The following is a 21,752-nucleotide window of genomic DNA, read 5'->3' as shown; positions in this document are numbered from 1 at the left end:
ACAATTATTTTAACCTAGTATCAAAACTCCTAAATCCACATTCAGACCCATATGTGGATCACTTTTCAGAAGTGATGATCACCCATAATTCTCATTGAATTAAAAGGAGTGGTGTTCTACGACCCTGAAAATCAGGTCTGTTTGTTTTGGCTTAACATTTTGGCCTGGGTCTTACATGAAAACTCAGCTGGTCCACAGCAGCAACCACAGCACCAAAAACTACAACAGCTCATTTTTCATAAAACACGGGACACACCTGGCCTAGCTTGGCAGCAAATCAAAAACACTGTTGAATTGCTAAATCTTACAACATAATCTGAAGCTCACCAGAGCAATCAAGTTCCAGAAGATGAGGTGACACCTGCAATAAAGACAGTTCCAAAGTGGCAACAGGCAGCCTAGTAAACCTAAGACCTGGTCTCTAAACTGATCCACTCAGCACTTGCTTATCTAACTTAACAACCATGCACTTAGTTTTCATTGTGTATTCAGTAATGTAGACTGCTCCTCAGGGCAGGGACCCTGCTTATTTGCCTGTAGTTATCAGTGATTCATTGAGCACATTTGCTGTGGCTCCAGCAGAGACTCAGGCTAATCCCTTAAACTCAGACCCAGGGGGTTTTGTGAGATTGAGAGCCTGAGCTGCCTCCTGAGACACAGCATCCACACTGCTATTTTCAGTACACTAGCTCAAGTCCTGCTAGCCTATGGGCTTGTATACACAACTGAATATAGCATCCACAGGTGGAGTGATTCTGGAATCTCTTGCACTTTAAATTCACACCCTACTTTAATTCACATTAACATTCCAGTGTAGCCAAGGCAGAAGTGCATTAAGTGACATGACTAGTACTTGACATGTGCAGAGCCTCTTGCTCTCAGCTGCAGGGGAAAGTTATTTCAAGGTTTCTCAAAATTATTTTATGGCTGTTTTAGTGTTTATGACTGAAGGCAAGATCAAAAAACTACATCTTTAGGATCAAAATCCATATATTAAGTTTCACACCAGTGGAAAGTTCATGCATGATGATTCCTCCTCTCCACCCCCACCCCCAAGATAAACACACAACAGAGGGTGTAAAATAGCACTTTATTTCTCTAATTAAACCAGTTGAAGTGGTTAGTTAGTGTGTGGCAGGGGTTAGTCAAAAAGACCGAATCCCATGTCCTCGTCAGACTCCTCTGATTCCTCCTTTACTTCCTCTTTGGCTGGAGCAGCAGCAGCGGCGGCAGCAGGAGCTGCAGCTGCCACAGGGGCAGCAGCCACAAAGGCTGAGGGGTCAGCTAGGAAGGCCTTTACCTGTAAGAGAGAAAAGCATATAGTAATTTCAGGGAACAAACAGGTCACAATTTACATCTATCCTATTGCCAGACTGAAAACAGATGGCATATTAGTAGGTCTCCACAGGAATTAAGAGCAGGGAGCACAACCTTTGCAACCCCAAAGGCCATGCGAGCAACTTGCCAGCTACCCAAGGGATGAATTATACAAACTGAAGACAACCAACAGAAGAGAGCAACGTTGCCTTATCATATGAGAAGAGGACTGGGATGCTCTCAGAAGGCACACTCTCCACCCTCCTTGCCTGTAAGCTGCTCCTAGGATTGAGGGGTGAAGAGGCAGAACTGCACCTCCACAAAGCAAGGAATTCCCCCTGGCTGCAATGCAGTTATATGCACTTCACACTGTTCAAGGCCTCTTTTCAGTGCAGATCTCTAACATACAACCTTCTAGATCTTTAAGGGCTCATGCTCAAAGACTAGTTTGTGAACCTTAAGTCAGCGCACAATCTATTCCAGTCTGTCTAGCTCAGGGGTCGGCAACCTTTCAGAAGTGGTGTGCCGAGTCTTCATTTATTCACTCTAATTTAAGGTTTCGTGTGCCAGTAATACATTTTAACGTTTTTAGAAGGTCTCTTTCTGTAAGTCTATAATACATAACTAAACTATTGTTGTATGTAAAGTAAATAAGGCTTTTAAAATGTTTAAGAAGCTTCATTTAAAATTAAATTAAAATGCAGAGCCCCCCGGACTGGTGGTCAGGACCCAAGCAGCGTGACTGCCACTGAAAATCAGCCTGCGTGCCGCCTTCGGCACCCATGCCATAGGTTGCCTACCCCTGGTCTAGCTCATACCCTACCTTTTCAGCAAGTGGGAAGGTGTACTCGGTCTCCACAGCCACAGCTAGGACTCGCTTGTACCCATTGATGATGGAGTGAGGCACAGAAGCGATGGTTGGGTAGCCAATTTGCAGACAAACACTAGCTACATTACGAACGCCCTGGGGAAGAGGGAAAGAAAAACTCATGTTCCAAACATTCAGCTCTGAGAATTACATTGCAAGTAAACACAACCATCCATAACAATATGTGCAAACGTAATAAAGGGTATTATGGGTGAGCGAATTGCCTGGTTCTGGCAAAGGAGACAAACAAAACAAGAGGCAGCCTTAACCACATACCTTTAACACTTGTTACAAGGTGTTTCCAGATTTTGTATTCTCTGCATTTCATACATAACTGATAGCCAACAAAATGGAACATCGCTCCCAGTAGAAAACACATCCATGTTGCAAATCAAAATTCCCAGCATTCAGGGATGCATGATACAACCCACCAAGACGACTACTGTCTGGCAAAGCTATGATTCGCACTACCCCTATTTTCCAAAGGTGAAAGGAAACATCAAAACACCTTGGGAAAACTGGGGTGCTGGCTAGCAGGCTGACACACACTTGCATCTGGATCTCCCAACTCTGGAGTGCAATGAAATAGCACAGACTAGTTTTAAAGGGACCATGCCAGGCCAATAACCTTGTTATTCAGGACTGTAGAGCTGTAAAAATCACTTTTAGAATTCAGTGCTAGTCTCATTCACAGTTCAAAAGGGGAGAGAAAAAAAAAACACCACCACCACACATACGGCCCTCCAGAATTTCAGATTAGATACCCAAGCACTTAATCTATCCCCATAACTACATGGAATACAGTAGACATGGCATACAGCACAGGCAAGCAGCTCTTACTTCCAGAAAGCGTCTGTGCAGAGTCTCCTCGGTGATGTCCAGCACTTCAGGATTGTAAATGCTGCCGTTGTCAAACACTTGCTGGATAATCAGCCCAAAGGAGAATGGGGAAATATTCAACATGTTCAGCAAGGTCGCTTCGCTGGCTCCCACTTTATCTCCAGTCTTGATCAGCTGCACATCACTCTGAGAGTCAAAGAGGGAAAAGTGAGCAACAAACTGCTACAGGGAAACTCAGGCACAGAGACGCAACAAACATCTGTAGATGAGACTGAAGGAGTTAGACCCACAAATGATTCTGTATCAAAACATGTCCAAAGTTCAGCTGAGCAATCTGTGTGAAGTACGAGGAGCAGCCCACCCAGCAGATGGCGCATTTCAAAGCGAGGTCCATAATTATGAGAGATGCAAATGGAATCAGCTACACTTAACACATCATCTAGACCAGGGGTCTCAAACATGCGGCCCGCGGGCCGCATGCGGCCCGCGGAGCTCTTCCCTGCGGCCCGCGGAGCTCCCCAGGGCCTCCCGAGTCAATATTTCATGTGCGCATGCGCTGCCACTCCGAGGGCGGGGGGAGCGCGGCCCCTCCGGCTAATAGCGTCCCTGTCACCCAGGAGATCTGGGGGGCGGGGGCCAAGGGAAGAGCCTCTGGCGCCACGACCAATCATAGCGAGAAGGCGGGGCTCAGCCCGAATCCGATCTGAGCGTGGCAGCCGCCAGCGGCTTCCGAGCCCGCCAAGTGAGCGAGCCGCTGGGGGCGGGGGGAGGTGGAAAGCCGAGGGAACAGCAGGACTCAGGATGGAGCCGGACGCCGGCGCCCGTCACGCTAGCAGGGGGAATGCAGCCGGGCCCAGCGGCAGGGGGACTGTGCTGCGCTGCTGGAGCCTGGCTTGTCAGCGGCCGCTTTCCGGGAGTGTCTCCCTGGCTGTCTCCCCGACCTTGGTGTGGGGCCTGGGAGCTGATCCCCGTCTCAGTCACGCGTTCCTGGAGCCGCAGGGGCAGCCGCGCTTCTCTAGGGTAATGGGGCCACCCCGCAAGCCAGTGGCCTCAGTCTGCGTGAGACGGGGGGGGCAGGCTCGTGGGGCGGATGCTCTGCCCTGCTGGCTCCCCACCCTCGGCCTCCGCCGCCGCTATTCCCCCAGCGTTTGTTCCTGCAGGCCCGGTGTGCGTGTCACGTTACAAATGCCGTTGGCAAGCCACAGCCCGGAGGCGCTTACAGTGTACACCAGACAGATCGCAGCAGGGGTGGCAGAGGGTTACAGCTGCAACAAGAGTTGCAGACAGTACAAGATCTAGGGCTGCTGCTCTTGCTGTCTACTGCCTCTGAACGTGACTGCGCTTGCCTTAAAGCACCGTTGCCAACTTTCAGTGGTAAATAAGCACCCCGATGTTCACAATAAACCAAAAATCAAGCTAATCCCATTTCAAAACGAGGCTAAAACAAGCCAATCTTTAAGAACCCAACACCCTATGTGACTAGATCCCCTTGGCGTGCAGCCCGGTCTTCGGCGGTGGGGGGCCCCTTCTGTTCCGGGACCCGCCGCCTAAGTGCCCCGCCGCCAAGCCACCAAACAGCTGTTGGTGGCGCTTAGCACTTTCCAGGAGGGAGGGGGGAGGAGCGGGGAGCCGCGCGCTTAGGGGAGGAGGTGGAGAAGAGACAGGGCAGGGGCGGGGCCTCATGGAAGGGGTGGATTGGGGGTGGGGCCAGGGGCAGCAAGGGGGCGTGTCAGTGATGCGGCCCTCGGGCCAATGCACTAGTCCTCATGCGGCCCTCGGGGTCATTTGAGTTTGAGACCCCTGATCTAGACCTAGGCTGTCCCATTAGACACTCAAACCAGAGTTTCTCATACCCAGAGTACTGTGTCCAGCTAGAAGGAACTAAACCCTTCTTCTCCACAGGAGTCAAACTAGACATCTGGCTTTAAAGATTATTTAAGGTAGAGCAGTAACACCACTGCAGTTAAGATTATGTGATTAATATTTATACTTTCCATTCCTCACAGAGCACCAGGAAATATTAAAATAATCTTTTTTTAAAAAAGATGAGTCCCTGAACAGTTTCAAGAAAGGTGGGATTTTGAAAGGCTTATCAGTGAGTATCGATCCATTTTTGACAAAACTGCCCGCACAGATTCATTACTCTGCTATTTTGCTCTTAAGATGCTTTAGAGACATGCCTCCAAAGTCTTCAGTAGAAGGCAGGATTGATCTGGTGCCATGGAAAGTAGCACAAGACACGGGGATGTAGGGGTGAACTAGCTACAAATCTACAGTCCTAACTTCAGTGGAATCGCCAAACTGTCCAACCAGGGACATCCAGTATATAGGAGTAGCTAGAAAGCTGTGAACGACCTTTCACTTGCTAGTAGCACACTGAACTTTGCTCTGCACTCACCAGGATTTCAATGGTACCCCTGGAGATCTTCGTGGTGATGCCCAAAGCCTGGAAGAAGGAGGTCTTCTCGGGACCCAAACCAGTGTTCTGGGCTGGCACAGTGACATCACAAGGGGCAATGGCACCAGCTCGAGCAGCAGCTGGCACCTAACATGACAGTGCAAGAAGAGAAAGCAAAATAATGCTTGGCTTTCAGGCAATACTGTATAGACACTAATTCATCCTCACAGCACTTCTGCGAAATCGGCATCTCCCAATTATTCACACGGGGAAACTCAGGTCACAGCAAGTCAGTGGCAGCGCTCGGAGTACAACACAGTAAATGCCTGATTCCCAGTTCTTCCTCCCTTCTAAAAATCACACATCCAGAGAATGTTCAGGGTTACACTGTCTCCTTCCTTCAGATCAGGCCCCAAGACCTCCCTGAGGTAGACACACTATAACAATAATGTCCTCCTCCCTTACCTTGTTAGCCAACAGCATGTCCCTGATCTCAGTCAGATCCTCCTTGGTGAACACAAAGCCCACATTCCCACGGATATGAGGCAACAGCCTGCAGGAAAGACAGCACCATTCAGTTTCACTCCTCCAGAGAACATACAGTCTTCCCCAGGAAGCAGAGTGTGGAATCACAGCGTGTTACTCACTTTTCCAAAGCAGGATTATTCTCCAGATGACCACGGATAGCCTTGCGCATCATGGTGTTCTTCCCCATCAGCACGACAGCTTTCCCACGCAGGGACATGCGGATCTGCTGCATCTGTTTGGATCCTACATTGTCTGCTCCCACAATGAAGCATTTTGGATAATCATCCAAGAGTTGCTATGGAAAGAACAAATGAGTTTTACAAAGAAACCTAGACCAGTGTATAGAGTAACATTAGGTCCCATTTAGGCACCTTAACTAAATGGCCAGATTCCACAAGTCCTTAGCACCCAGTAACTCTGTTTAGGTGCATAAATGGGAGCTACTGTGTGCTAAGCTGAGAAATCTGACCCAATGTTACCAACCAGAACCTCTCCCAAAGCAACAAAAAAAACCTTGTCACCTGACTAGGGCGCTTAAACAGCTGACATTGGTACACATTCCAGTCAGCTACCAGTATGTGCACTAATCAAACTGTCCCACTATCTGCCACTCTGGGGGTACTTCCCCCCAAGTCTCCAAACCAACCCTGACATGGACAATTTTCAGTCTCTTTAGGTTGCCAGGGAGCCATTGCTTAAAACATATGGTTACAAGGCTGCCAACCCAATGCTACAGAAAATGCAGAGCGCAATTCTTTCTGAAAAAAATTACATACCAGCAGCTCTCTGATGACCCTCAGAGAGGAAATAAAGAAGTCCCAAAGCACATTTAAGGGAGACAAACATGCTAAATGAGTTGCATTTCAACCCTCCAAATAAAGCACAGTCTGGACATACCAGAAGCTTAGCTGAGATGTGATGTTTATGCCTGTAAAAATGTTAATGCAGTTTCTCCGAAAGGATCCCTCTTAAAGAGTCAACAACTTGGTAATGCTCTCCATTAAGGAGGCTTGGATGTGTGGCTCTTCTGCAGATGCTACTTTTGCTTACTCAGTCACTGTGAACAGGATCTCACTGCTATGCAACACATTGAGGCATTAAAAACACAAATTATATTCAACTAGGAAGCAGCACTAACGTTTACAAGGTTCTTCTGAATGATTTATTTGTAATTGCAGTGGACTCCGTTCTTAGTAACATGGTTTAATTCTTTCCAGATCCAAGTGTTCTGGGGATCTTACTCAGGCTTCCCAATTGTTTTTAAAATGTTCAAAAACCTGCCAATGGCTGGTATATTCATTGTAAGAGAGACAACAGCTGTGCAAGTGTCTATGTCAAAGCTCACTTGAAGGAGCTTACTGGGAACCCTTCTGATAAAATTTGGATGTAACATCTAGAAGAGTCTCATAACAGCAGCCACCAGTGGGAAATGTGGCATACCAGGCTCTAGATCAGAGGTACCCAAACTGGAGGGGGGGATGGGACACACACACATTTGGGGGAGCACGGCTGTTGCCTGGGCCAGCTCCCACAGGGGATGGAGAGGGAGCACCACCCAGCTCCACATCTAGCCTGGCCCTGTCTGCAGGAGCTCCACTCCTGCCCTCAGCTGAGGCCCCCCTACCCCTGTCCACGTTCCCCCACCCCTAGTCCTGCTCTGGCCGGGGGAGAAGCAGACAGGGTAAGAGGGGTGCACGACCATGAAAAGTTTGGGGACCACTGTTCTAGATCCAGCTGTAATTGGGCAAAAACTGAGTAGCACAATCAGCAACTTCACAGGAGCCAGAGGGCTGCACCTCATTGGTAGACAAAGGAGCAAATTGCTACAACAGCCATTAATCACAGTACCTAGTCCCAGCATAGCTTGATCAGGTAACCTCTGCAAACTGCAGCTCTGTATTAATGAGGAGGCTGGCTCCTGCCTTGCTGTCCAACACAACCCCCCACTAAGGCTGTGGCTCCAAACGTGCCACCACGGATTTCTAGTGCATGAGGATTAACCTAGGGGTGCGTTTGCAGGGGTAGTACAGAGAATGGCCAGGGCAGGCTGACCCATGAGTGACAAGAGTCCATCCCGGCCCCAGCCCCAGGCCAGAGTATCTGAAAGACAGCCCCAGGGAGACACTTACAATGATTTTCAGGAAATAGTTGGACTTCCACGTAGCCCTGTCTTCCCTGGGCATCTCGACGGTGCTTCCAAGGATTGCCACAAAGGGTTTAAAGACCAGCTGTTACCTACGGGAGACAAGGTTGGGAAACCATGGTTCAGCCAGGTCACGGCAACCACATCCTCTCCCCTGGCCCCCCACCCCCCGCCTGAAAAGGGGGCGCCGCATCCTGGCCCGGCCTCCCAAACGGTAAAGCGGGGCTTAAAGTGGAGACAGGTTCCAGATTGTGTCAAATGGACCCAGCGTGGGACTCCCGCGGGGAACGGAGGAATCTACAGCCCGTGTGTCCCCTGCATCCGAAAGGGGAGTCTAGGGGCCCCTGCTCCCGCCAGCCCCGCGCTGAGGGGAGGGGGGCGGCTGTCCCTCACGGGTGCCCGTAGAGGAGACGAAGCGGCCCCTCGGGCATCGGGATCCCGGGGTTGATGCGCACAGCGCGGCCCCGTGTCCCTGCCGCGGTGCTGAGCCGGCCCCGCGTGGCCAGGCCCGAGGCCTAGCGACACCCGGAGCCGCGGCGGGGCCCAGCCAGCCGGGAAGCCCCGGGGTAAGGCCGACCCGCCCGGATCCCCGTGATCTCCTCCCCGGCCGGGGGCTGAGTGCGGCCGAGTCCCCCGCCGGCCGCCCCCACTCTGGACACCCACCTCCCACGAGAGCTCCGGGAAAGAAAAGGGAGCGCGCCCGCCTCCTCGCCTCTTCTTATAGTCCGAGTCACAGCCAATCAGCGACTGGTAACCTCGGCCCTGCTCAATCTATTGGATAGTTATAGACGTCAATCCAGGTGACCAGACTAGTCCCTCCCTCCTATTGGACAGAAATCCTGTCATTCACAAGGCTGACGACTGAAGGTGCTGTCATTTAAAGGGGCAGTAGCAGCACATAGAAAGCGGACTCCTGCTAGGGCTCCTCCTGCTGGATGAGAGAGATTCCCGCCCTATTGGGATACTGGGCTGCAGCCGCGGGGCTAGGGGCCAGTGTTGTGACATCATCTCTGACATCCCTCTGATACCTGGCAGGGGTGAGGCCAAAAAGGGGAGTTCAGTCCATCTGCCAAACATAACCCTGCTGTACCTCAGGGCTGCTCTAACTTACGCTCTGCCACCTGAGCTGCTCAGATCACAACAGCATCGGGGCCACTCTGGCCACACTCCCTATTTCCCTGCAGAGGGACAATGGAGATGGTGCTGACCTAGGAATGATGTCACCAGCTCTCATGAGTTTTTCCCAAGCGAAAGGATTTCGGACAGGTCAGGAGCTTGTCTGGAGCTGACACAAGATGCTCCAACTGCCTTGCGAAGGTCAGCCCTGCCCGAAGCTGGCAGAGTCTCTCCCCACCATGCACCAGTCTCACAAGAGGGGAGGGGGAAGAAACGAGTAAAGAGCCCAGCTGTGCCGGCCTGGGGGGTGGGGAGAGCTAAGGTGAGGCTAGGTGCAGCTGAATTGAGGGAGGTGAGGGCACTGAACTGAGGAGCAGGCTGGAGGGACAGGATTAATTGCTGGTCAGAGTAGAGGTATCTGTGGGGGTGAGCGCACCTAAAGCAGATGCCAAACTCAAAAACCCCAGTTAAATTTGGGAAAGTAGGCAGGCAACTTTTAATTGTCCCAGGCACCTAGTGGGGCTGGGCAGAGGGAGTTCAACAATCAGAGAGAGAGTGGAAAAACACAGCATAATCTTTTTAAAAAACACCTCGTAGTACAGATTATGGATTATAGCATTTTATTACTTTTTAAACCAAACTTGCTATTTTGCATAATTGAAGCATTATACCCTAATGATTAGAAACTTTTTATTATCCTGTGTTTTAGATAATTTTAACTTTAGCTTTTATAAAAATTTTAAATCTGTTCTTACCAGTACATGTCCTCTATGTGAGGACTATATATTAAATGCATTTTTGGAATAGGGAGAAGGAATAGGAGCTTGCTCCAGCCACTCCATGCTTCAACCTGGTATTGCAGTATCACCAGGAATGGTACACGTCGTAGTTGAAAAACACCAAAGAAATCTGTTGTGTTGTCTATGTTAACAGGGGTTCTCAAACTGGGGATTGCAAAGTCTTTACAAAGGGGGTCATGCACTGTCAGCCTCCACCACAAACCCCACTTTGCCTCCAGCATTTATAATGGTGTTAAATATATTTAAAAAGTGTTTTTAATTTATAAGGGTGGGGCCGACAGGTTCGGATTGGGGCAGGTGGCTCAGGGCTTGGGCAGAGGGTTGGGGGGGGGTGAGAGCTCTGGGGTCAGGCTGGGGATGAGGGGTTTGGGGTGCAGGAGGGGGCTCTGGGGCTACAGCAGGGAGAAAGGACTCCCCCAGCTTTCTCCCTGCAGCAGTACCTGGGCAGGGCCTGTCCCCATCACAGCAGCTCTGGGGCTGAGGCTGCAGGATACGCGCCAGCCCCCGCAGGTCCAGGCTGTGGCCTGAGCGGCACCGTGGCCCAGGTTCCCTGAGTGCCTGTGTGGCCCTAAATAGGCTGCTCCGTGGCCATGCAGCTTCCAGGAAACTTAGCCCGTGGGTGCTGCGTGTGTTTGTGGTTTGCTTACTCCTTGACTGAAGTATATAGTGAGCTCTGTTTGTTTGAGGGACCCTGTGCTGAGCCTGCTATGCAAGGCTGAGAGCATGTTGATGAGGCTTTCATCCCCAAGCCTTTAGGACCTGCCAACCCCGAAACAGGGGTAGGGGCTAATCATGGAGAACAAGGCTTTAAAAATCCCCCTCTTAAGCAACCAGAGGAGCTAGCAAACAGGAGAGTTTTGTGAGGGAGCTCTCCAGGTGAAGGAGGAGCGACTACGTGACCCCTGAGGTGAGTTTGTTGCCTGTAGCAGAGGTGCTGACTTTTGTTTTTGCGGGTGGGTGCTTTTGAAGAGAGAGAGGGTGGGTGTAGGTGAGTGGAGGGGGCACTTTGCCAGTTTTAGAGGGAGGTAATTGTCAGCATTTATACTGCACACTTCTTTCATATTCTAGTTACTGAATGTGTCTATCGTTGTTTTTGCTGTTTTAAGAATTAAATTGTTTGGAATAAAATCATTGCAATTACTTAAAAGCTGGCTTCACTAGCATCCCAGTTTAAAGACATTATGAATCACTGTAGCTTTCTGGATGAAACTGTCAGCAATCTTCTTTCCATCTAGGTCCCTTGGTATTGTTTTGAGGCATGTTAAGGTCAGCTGCGTTATTCAGTTGCGACTGTCCCATTGATGACAGGAGATAATTTTGAAGTCTTCTGAAGCTGAAGAATGAGTGCAGGATGATACAGGCATAGTGAGAAGGTTTCTTATACATCTGCAGTATGCTGGAAACATAGTGCTTCCAGAGTACTGCAAATGACTCCAAGATCTTTCTTGATGGGTACAGGCGACATGTGGCTTTGTGAATGCGAGACCACAGGGAAGCAATGTTGTGCCCGTCCCGTCCGAATTCCCCATCTAGGGAGCCGCTCAGGAAGGTGGTGCTGTCTTGGTTGGAGGGGGCTCTGCCAATCCACTTCTGTCACGTCAAACAGGGCATTCGCCGCGATGTTCCTTACCGTGGTGTCCGGACATGTCAGCAGGCGGAAGGTGCAGGTGATCACCGTGACATTGCACAGATCACCCATGCAGGGAGATGTAGGCCCCACCGTGCCTGTGGGTGATGTAGACCAGTTCATTGCTGGCTCTCTGGGAAAGGAACAGCCAATTCTTCACCAGCTGCCGGATGATCTTGTCTGCCTTGTTGAGAGGCACCTTCACCATGGCGGATTCCCTTAGGAGGAGCGAGATGCCAGGTGCCCCACAGGGAGTGAACCTAACAGGTAATGATCAAGTTATCTCTCTCCTGCCATCCATCTCCATCCTCTGACAAACAGAGACTAGGGACACCATTCCTTACCCATCCTGGCTAATAGCCATTAATGGACTTAACCTCCATGAACTTAATCCAGTTCCCTTTTAAACGCTGTTATACTCCTAGCCTTCACAACCTCTTCAGGTAAGAAGTTCCACCAGTTGACTGTGCACTGCGTGAAGAACTTTCTTGTATTTGTTTTAAACCTGCTGCCTATTAATTTCATTTGGTGACCTCTATTTCTTGCATTATGGGAATAAGTAAATAACTTGTCCTTATCTACTTTCTCCACATCACTCATGATTTTATATACCTCTATCATATCCCCCCTTAGTCTCTTCTTTTCCAAGCTGAAGAGTCTTAGCCTCTTTAATCTTTCCTCATATGGGACCCTCTCCAAACCCCTAATCATTTTAGTTGCCCTTTTCTGAACCTTTTCTAGTGCCAATGTATCTTTTTTGAGATGAGGAGACCACATCTGTACACAGTATTCGAGATGTGGGCGTACCATCGATTTATATAAGGGCAATAAGATATTCTCAGTCTTATTCTCTATTCCCTTTTTAATGATTCCTAACATCCTGTTTGCTTTTTTGACCTCCTCTCCACACAGCATGGACATCTTCAGAGAACTATCCACGATGACTCCAAGATCTTTTTCCTGACTCGTTGTAGCTAAATTAGCCCCCCATTATATTGTATGTATAGTTGGGGTTATTCTTTCCAATGTGCATTACTTTACATTTATCCACATTAAATTTCATTTGCCATTTTGTTGCCCAATCACTTAGTTTTGTGAGATCTTTTTGAAGTTCTTCACAGTCTGCTTTGGTCTTAACTATCTTGAGCAGTTTAGTATCTTCTGCAAATTTTGCCACCTCACTGTTTACCCCTTTCTCCAGATCATTTATAAGTTGAATAGGATTGGTCCAAGGACTGACCCTTGGGGAACACCACTAGTTACCCCTCTCCATTCTGAGAATTTACTATTAATTCCTACCCTTTGTTCCCTGTCTTTTAACCAGTTCTCAATCCATGAAAGGACCTTCCCTTTTATCCCATGACAGCTTAATTTACGTAAGAGCCTTTGGTGAGGGACCTTGTCAAAGGCTTTCTGGAAATCTAAGTACACTACGTCCACTGGATCCCCCTTGTCTACGTGTTTGTTGACCCCTTCAAAGAACTCTAATAGATTAGTAAGACACGATTTCCCTTTACAGAAACCATGTTGACTATTGCTCAACAGTTTGTTTTTCTACGTGTCTGACAATTTTATTCTTAACTGTTGTTTTAACTAATTTGCCCGGTACCGTCGTTAGACTTACCGGTCTGTAATTGCCGGGATCCCCTGTAGAGCCCTTTTTAAATATTGGCGTTATATTAGCTAACTTCCAGTTATTGGGTACCGAAGCCGATTTAAAGGACAGGTTACAAACCTAGTGAATAGTTCCGCAACTTCACATTTGAGTTCTTTCAGGACTCTTGGGTGAATGCCATCCGGTCCCAGTGACTTGTTAATGTTGAGTTTATCAATTAATTCCAAAACCTCCTCTAGTGACGCTTCAATCTGTGACAGTTCCTCAGATTTGTCACCTACAAAAGCCAGCTCAGGTTTGGGAATCTCCCTAACATCCTCAGCCGTGAAGACTGAAGCAAAGAATCCATTTAGTTTCTCCGCAATGACTTTATCGTCTTTAAGCGCTCCTTTTGTATCTCGATCATCAAGGGGCCCCACTGGTTGTTTAGCAGGCTTCCTGCTTCTGATGTACTTAAAAAACATTGTTATTACCTTTGGAGTTTTTGGCTAGCCCTTCTTCAAACTCCTGTTTGGCTTTTCTTGTTACACTCTTGCACTTAATTTGGCAGTATTTATGCTCCTTTCTATTTGCCTCACTAGGATTTGACTTCCACTTTTTAAAGGAAGTCTTTATCTCTCACTGCTTCTTTTACATGGTGGTTAAGCCACGGTTGCTCTTTTTTAGTTTTTTTACTGTGGGGTATACATTGAAGTTGGGCCTCTATTCTGGTGTCTTTAAAAAGCACCCATGCAGCTTGCAGGGATTTCACTTTAGTCACTGTACCTTTTAACTTTTGTTTGTTTAACTAACCCCCTCATTTTTGCATAGTTCCCGCTTTTGAAATTAAATGCCACAGTCATCCACAATCAGGACCAGGCCATCCGCGTAAGCACGCTCACCCTCTCACCGTGGAGGTTGATATTTAAATTTTATTAGAGAATATTTAAAATAAACGATACAAAGTGTTTGAAGTGTCAGTTAATATGTCATTGGGGGTTACATACAGGTTGTGGGGGAATGTTAACGTTTTGGTGTTAGGCAGCATATACATATACACAGTCTGTCATGTCCCCAATGCGGGGTATACTGTGGGTGAATTCAAGATACAGTCAGTAAACAGTGAGGGTACATCACTCATACAAACAGGTTACAGATAGTCAGGGGCATGAATAAGCGGGCTGAGTAATGGGGTTAGGACGACCCTCACATGGTGGAGTACGGTTTGGTGGGTTCAGGGCTTAGGGGATAGAGTCCAACGGGGGGGTCCACGGGTCTCGCCCCCCCTTCGTTATTACACTTGATCTTAGCCAAAAGGCCGAGTAGCCAAAAGGCCGGGCCGAGAAGCACACTTGTGATCTTAGCCAAAAGGCCGAGTAGCCAAAAGGCCGGGCCGAGAAGCACACTTGTGATCTTAGCCAAAAGGCCGAGAAGCACACTTGTGATCTTAGCCAAAAGGCCGAGAAGCACACTTGTGATCTTAGCCAAAAGGCCGAGAAGCACACTTGTGATCTTAGCCAAAAGGCCGAGAAGCACACTTGTGATCTTAGCCAAAAGGCCGAGTAGCCAAAAGGCCGGGCCGAGAAGCACACTTGTGATCTTAGCCAAAAGGCCGAGAAGCACACTTGTGATCTTAGCCAAAAGGCCGAGTAGCCAAAAGGCCGAGCCGAGAAGCACACTTGTGATCTTAGCCAAAAGGCCGAGCCGAGAAGCACACTTGTGATCTTAGCCAAAAGGCCGAGAAGCACACTTGTGATCTTAGCCAAAAGGCCGAGTAGCCAAAAGGCCGGGCCGAGAAACACACTTGTGATCTTTGCCAAAAGGCCGAGTAGCCAAAAGGCCGGGCCGAGAAGCACACTTGTGATCTTAGCCAAAAGGCCGAGAAGCACACTTGTGATCTTAGCCAAAAGGCCGAGTAGCCAAAAGGCCGAGCCGAGAAGCACACTTGTGATCTTAGCCAAAAGGCCGAGCCGAGAAGCACACTTGTGATCTTAGCCAAAAGGCCGAGTAGCCAAAAGGCCGAGAAGCATACTTGTGATCTTAGCCAAAAGGCCGAGAAGCACAGAGCTTTACATAACATATACAGTCTGCAACGTCCCCAATGCAGGATATACGGTGGGTGAGTTCAAGGTACAGCCAGCAAAAAACAGATCAAAACTCCCCGCGCCCTGCAAAGTTCTGTGCCTCTCAAAAGGCCGAGAAGCACACTTGTGATCCTAGCCAAAAGGCCCAGAAGCACACTTGTGATCCTAGCCAAAAGGCCCAGAAGCACACTTGTGATCCTAGCCAAAAGGCCCAGAAGCACAGAGCTTTACATAACATATACAGTCTGCAACGTCCCCAATGCAGGATATACGGTGGGTGAGTTCAAGGTACAGCCAGCAAAAAAAACAGATCAAAACTCCCCGCGCCCTGCAAAGCTCTGTGCCTCTCGGCTCTCTGAGCCCAGATCAAGTACATCACTCATTTAAAGTTTATTAGGGAATATTTGAAAATAAACGATACAAAGTGTTTGAAGCATCAGTTATTGTGTCATTGGGGGTAACATACAGGTTGTGGGGGGATGTTAGCGTTTTGGTGTTGGGCAGCATATACATATACACAATACTACACTTGATCTTAGCCAAAAGGCCGAGAAGCGACAACGACTGCTGCAAAACGAGGCAGCCCCACATCCGCCGCAGCTCCCTATGCCACCGTGAGGAGCTCCCGGGCAGGGACCAAATGCCGTCAATGAGACCTTGACAACCAGGAAACTCCTCAGCGACAATCGCTCCCCCCAAATGACTCCCAGGTAATAACTCCAAGCAGGAACTCAACACACCATTCTGCTTTAAAAAAAAACACCCCAAAACCCGAGAATTCTTTCAGTCTGGTTACTTGGGTTCATCTCGCTGCTTTCCCTGGCTGCTGTTGCATTCTTCTAAATTACATAAACCCACCCACGTCCTGTGACGTGCTCCGTCACTGTTAACTCTTGCAGCGAAACAGATGAAAGAAAATGTGTGCAAGCGCTATCCCGGGTGGCCAAACCGCATGCCGCTCTTTTACAGTTACACTGCGGCTCCTGGAGCTCCCCATTTCCCCTCCGCCGCCCCATTCTCCACCTACCAGACTGCGGGGGAGCTCAGGGCTTCTGCCCTGCGGCAGAGTATCTATTGGGTTTCCGGGAAACGGGGCAGGCAAAGCCCGCCCCATGCTAACGGATCCCCCCCCATCCTAAGGGGAGGTTCCACAGGGCCTCAGAAACCCACTAATTGCGGGGGACAACTACTAAAAGAACAGGGACAGGAGTGCGGTCAAAGGGTCATAAGAAGGGAGCCTGACGGGGACACCGAGCAGAGAACCCCGGTCAGCGCCCACTGCTCCTCGAAGGCGTCAAGGGAGCCAGCGGACACCGCCCAGAGGAACTCCGCCCTGGAGACGTGAACGGACTAAGGATCGGAAACAAGCCAAACAGTCGCAGGAGTCTCCATTGGCCAACCGCCTCTCCCTGGTCACGTAGATGGCCATTTTAGCCAGGGCGAGGAGGAGGTTGACCAGGAGGTCCCGCGACTTTGTGGGGCCACGGATAGGGAGTGCGTGGAGGAGGTGGTGAGGGGAAAAGTGCAGCCAGAAATGCAACAGGATGTTGGTGAGGAGCTGGTATAGGGGCTGCAGCCTGGCGCACTCTACGTAAATGTGCGCCAGGGTCTCCCTCACGCCGCAGAAGGGGCAGGTGCCTGGGACAGGGGTAAACCGCGCCAAGTACACGCCCGTGCTCACAGCCCCATGGAGGAGCCGCCAACTGATATCCCCTGCGGCAGAGTAGTGAGGTTAGCGGCTTCTGCTGGAGGAGACTGGTGCCTGCCACTTTTGATGCACAGAATGCTTAGGGCAGATTGCCTAGAACATGCTGCAAGAAAAGCTGACATCTCTCTTACTGTTCGCTTCTCTATCTTCTGTCTCATCCAGGACCAGTAATTAATTAATCTCGAGGAAGACACCACAGACACACACTGACAAGCTAGATACGCGAAAGAGAGAGAATGGTAATAGTTTGACAGGCATTGAGAGAGTGAGAAGAGCTAGCCTGTATTCAAGCAAATATAATAACTATTCTAGGCTTTAATAGCCTATAAATCATATGCACATAGTTTGAAATCACTTGCTCACCAAGTTCTCAGAATATTTTGATAGATAGATCGATATAGATCTTCCTTCGCTTCTCTCAAAACCCTCTATTTATCCTTTCCTCAGCACTCTGTAATATTTACTGTGAAGTTTCCCGAAACTGATGGAGGGAAGCCAAAACAAACGTATCCTCCTCAAGATCTGCTCCACCCAAGTCCGTAAAACCATCACCTGCAAACTCAGTCATGTGAAGCATGGGTAGCGCATGAAGCGGAAAGCGGCGTGCGCGCTGAAATACACAATTGTACGTATGGACAGATCAAAAGAAGAACACACAAACGCTTCAGAAAATGAATAAAAACAGGAGCGAAGGCACTATACGACTGAGCGTGCTGGACCATAAACAAAAGACGGCGCCCTTCCGGCTATCACCAGCCAAGGGGGACGCTATACAGGACCTCGCTCCTAGGACGAGTCCCATACGAGTATGAGCTTGGCAGGATTGTTTCATGACGTGAGGTGACCTCACATTTTCCCCTGATTTTTATAGCGGCCGGCCAACAAAACCCTGCATTAGGAGACTTACAGCAGACGTACTCATAGGAATAATAATAGCACTTGTCAAACTAGTATATATTTTTGTTCTTTTTCCCTCTCAGCCCTGGCCTCGCACCGGTCAATGAACAATTAGTAAAGGGTAAGGGTATTTGTGTAGCCAGATGTGTATATTTGTCATATTTGAACAAAAATCTCTATATTTAGAGAATCTTTTTCCTCGTATCTCCTTTATCAATCAATCAATTTTGATTAACATTTGAAATGGAGTCATTTTTTTCTTGTTTAGAGGCCTCTCGTATTGCAAGGCCCTAAGCTGTACCTTAGTTAGCCTATGCCTTAAACTAGCCCTGACCCCCACGCTCTACGGTAGCCCCAGTGGGCTTTTCTGTTCTCACATAAACTATCTCAAACATACAGTAAGGCTTGCCTAAGGTACTTAGTTTCTTGCAGTACCAGTCCAGTTCCTTGCTCTTTCTCCTCAAACCACTACACATGCACGCTATCCTGAGCCGATTCCGTTCCCGACACTTACGCTCAACTCAACTAAGAATTAAGAGGTAAGCTGTTCAGGGAAAACGTATTGAGGGTAGTTTTCTGGTGGTGGGGTGGGTGGCAGACGCATTGCAAAGAATGGAGTAGTCGGGACAAATAGCTAAATTAGAGCTGGATAAATTTAAGAGTGGGATTGTATTATGTGAGAACAAGGCTTCAAGCGACCAGAGGAACTAGCGAACAGGAGCGGCTAACACGAGTTTTGCGAGGGAGTTCTCCAGGTAAAGGAGGAACAACAACATGACCCCTGGGGGGGTGAGTGAGTGAGTTATGCTTACTGCTTTACTGAAGTATATAGTGTGCATAGGCGGCAAGTTCTAGGGGTCCGTGGTGCCTGGGCACCAGGAATATTCCTGGCCGGGGTGAAAGCAACTCGGAAGACTTACCAGTGTGGGGGCTGGCTCTGGCTCCTGGAAGGGGCGGGGCTGGGCGGTCAGCATCCCCCAGCCAGCCAGCCCTTCCAGGCTGCCTGGCCCACGCCACCCAGGGCGCCAGTAGCAACGTAAAGGGCCTGGTGCTCCGGCTGCAGCAGCAGCAGCAGCCCTGGGCCCTTTTAAACTGCCAGACCCAGGGCAGATGCTCCCTTTGCCCCACTCCCACCCCCATTGGCAGCCGGGTGCTGGGGCGGAGGGAGGGAGGCAAAAGGGGCAGGGGCATTAAAGGGTCCGTAGCGGCAGGGCCACCGACAGGGAAGGGGCTGTGATGTTAAAGCACTGCCGCGGCAGCGCTCTACTGTGGGTTGCGTATGGGCTGGTATTGGTTTCTTACCAGTACGCTGTACCAGCCCGTACTGCCTCACTTTCACCCCTGCCCAGGGCCCGACTCAGCACTCTTTGAGGCTGGGTCTCTCCCTCGGCCTCGCCTTCCACCCGCAGGTGCTTCCCCCCCCCCATATATGCGATTTAAAACAGCCTGGGGCCCCCACCCACCACCAGCAGTGCAGCAGAGCTAAGCCGCTTCCTGCCTGGTTCCTGTCTGCTTGCTCCACGTAGCTGCCAGCCCCTCCCTATGGCCCCTGGGCAGGGTGGGTCCGTCCTCCGCATGTGCTGCCCCCACCCCAAGTGCCCTTGTGGTCAATAGTGAGCTGCGGGGGCAGTGCCTGGGGGTAGCCGCATGCGGAGGCCCCTCTCCCAGCCCAGGAGCCCCAGGTAAGCGCTGCACTCCCTCCCCACCTCCTCCCAGAGCCTGCACCCCCCCCTCCCACTTCCTGTGACGTACTCCCTCACTGTTAACTCTTGCAGCAAAACAGATAAAAGAAAATGTGTGCAAGCGCTATCCCGGGTGGCCAAACCCCATGCCGCTCTTTTACAGTTACACTGCGGCTCCTGGAGCTCCCCATTTCTGCCCCCCGCCGCCTCCATTCTCCATCTACCAGACTGGTGGGGAGCTCAGGGCTTCTGCCCTGCGGCAGGGTAGTGGGGCTAGGGGCTTCTGCTGGAGGAGACTGGTGTCTGCTGAGAGGGTGGGCACAATTTTAAGGTTTAGCTGCCCCCCCCCCCCAGATACAGGGGCACAGCCCCTCCCTTCAGCTCCCAGGTTTTAGCTCTGCAGGGAGAAACAGCAGCAAACAGCTGGGAGCTGCAGAGCGGGGCCTCTGCTTCAGTTCCTTGAGGAGAGGTAGCAGCAAACGCAGCGGTTCTCCCTGCAGCTCCCAGCTTTCCTGCTCCAGAAGCTGCCGTGCAGGGAGGGGGCCCAGAGCCTGCACCCCTCACCCCCTCCTGAACCCCCAGCCCAGAGCCTGCACCCCCACCCTCTCCTGAACCTCCACCCCCAGCCCAGAGGCAATAGCCCCCCCCCGTCCCCCTGATTTTTTCCAGGGTTTGCTATTTGCTGGCCCTGCTTGGTCACATGGTGCCACTGGGCCCCTTCCCTATGGCTCTCAACTTTCCTAGAGGCCGCACTATGTGGGGCAGCAGGTTTGTAGAAAATGTCAGCTTTTCTTGCAGCATTTTCTAGGCAATCTGCCCTAAGCATTCTGTGCATCAAAAGTGGCAGGCATCAGTCTCCTCCACCAGAAGCCCCTAACCCCACTCCTGTGCCGCAGGGCAGAAGCCCTGAGCTCCCCCGCAGTCTGGTAGGTGGAGAATGGGGCGGCGGGGGGGGGGGGGGAAATGGGGAGCTCCAGGAGCCGCAGTGTAACTGTAAAGGAGCGGCATGCGGTTTGGCCACCCCGGATAGCGCTTGCAAACATTTTCTTTCATCTGTTTCGCTGCAAGAGTTAACAGTGACGGAGTACGTCACAGGAAGTGGGTGGGTTTATGTAATTTAGAAGAATGCAACAGCAGCCAGGGAAAGCAGCGAGATGAACCCAAGTAACCAGACTGAAAGAATTCTCGGGTTTTGGGGGTTTTTTTTGAGCAGAATGGTGTGTTGAGTTCCTGCTTGGAATTATTACTTAGGAGTCATTTAGGGGGAGCGATTGTCACTGAAGAGTTTCCTAGTTGTCAAAGTCTCATTGACGGCATTTGGTCCCTGTCCGGGAGCTCCTCACGGTGACGTAGAAAGCTGCGGCAGAGGTAGGGCTGCCTCGTTTTGCAGCAATCGTTATCGCTTCTCGGCCTTTTGGCTAAGATCAAGTGTAGTATCTGTTCTTATCAGTTTAATATCTGATACGTCCTCTATCTGAGGACTATATATTAAATGGATTTTTGGAACAGGGAGATGGAATAGGAGCTTGCTCCATCCACTCCACGCATCGACCTGGTATTGCAGTACCTCCAGGAACGGTGCACCTCCCCTCGGGGAGACTATTGCTGTGAAAAAATAGATTCTGTAAAAAGCCTGATTCCCCCAGGCATCAGTGGTGTGATGGCATGGTGGCGCAGCGCTTGTCTCTGACAGATTGCTCCCATTGAAGGCCACATTGCTGTGAGCGGATCTGTAACAGCACAGATGGCTTCACCCTGCTTACGCGGACAACCAGGTCCTGACTGCGGATGACTGTGGCATTTAATTTCAAAAGTGGGAACTATGCAAAAATGAGGGGGTTAGTTAAACAAACAAAAGTTAAAAGGTACAGTGACTAAAGTGAAATCCCTGCAAGCTGCATGGGTGCTTTTTAAAGACACCAGAATAGAGGCCCAACTTCAATGTATACCCCACAGTAAAAAAACTAAAAAAGAGCCACCGTGGCATAACCACCATGTAAAAAGCAGTGAGAGATAAAAAGACTTCCTTTAAAAAGTGGAAGTCAAATCCTAGTGACGCAAATAGAAAGGAGCATAAACACTGCCAAATTAAGTGCAAGAGTGTAATAAGAAAAGCCAAAGAGGAGTTTGAAGAAGGGCTAGCCAAAAAC

At 49.9% G+C, this 21,752-nt stretch overlaps 1 protein-coding gene, 1 non-coding gene and 1 pseudogene across 2 annotated transcripts; 2 read left to right on the top strand and 1 right to left on the bottom strand.

Annotated features, from left to right (window-relative positions):
* Nucleotides 1–1,073: 1,073 nt before the first annotated feature.
* RPLP0 (ribosomal protein lateral stalk subunit P0) lies at nt 1,074–8,804 on the bottom strand. The gene is made up of 8 exons (XM_044990375.1): nt 8,758–8,804; nt 8,081–8,186; nt 6,071–6,246; nt 5,889–5,976; nt 5,424–5,570; nt 3,026–3,211; nt 2,141–2,281; nt 1,074–1,300 (listed from the first exon to the last, which is right to left on the bottom strand). Exons 2-8 carry the CDS (start codon nt 8,132–8,134, stop codon nt 1,142–1,144), a joined length of 951 nt encoding a protein of 316 aa, XP_044846310.1. The 5' UTR covers nt 8,135–8,186; nt 8,758–8,804; the 3' UTR covers nt 1,074–1,141.
* A 1,115-nt stretch (nt 8,805–9,919) lies between these two features.
* Nucleotides 9,920–10,097, top strand: LOC123351294 (annotated as a pseudogene).
* A 10,903-nt stretch (nt 10,098–21,000) lies between these two features.
* Nucleotides 21,001–21,191, top strand: LOC123351289. The gene has a single exon (XR_006573987.1). It is a non-coding gene; the product is annotated as a U2 spliceosomal RNA (small nuclear RNA).
* Nucleotides 21,192–21,752: the final 561 nt, after the last annotated feature.

This window comes from Mauremys mutica, chromosome 16 (assembly GCF_020497125.1).
Source record: "Mauremys mutica isolate MM-2020 ecotype Southern chromosome 16, ASM2049712v1, whole genome shotgun sequence".
NCBI lineage: Eukaryota > Metazoa > Chordata > Testudines > Geoemydidae > Mauremys > Mauremys mutica.
Note: the sequence above shows the minus strand (reverse complement) of the source record. Positions and strands in the feature narration are given on the sequence as shown.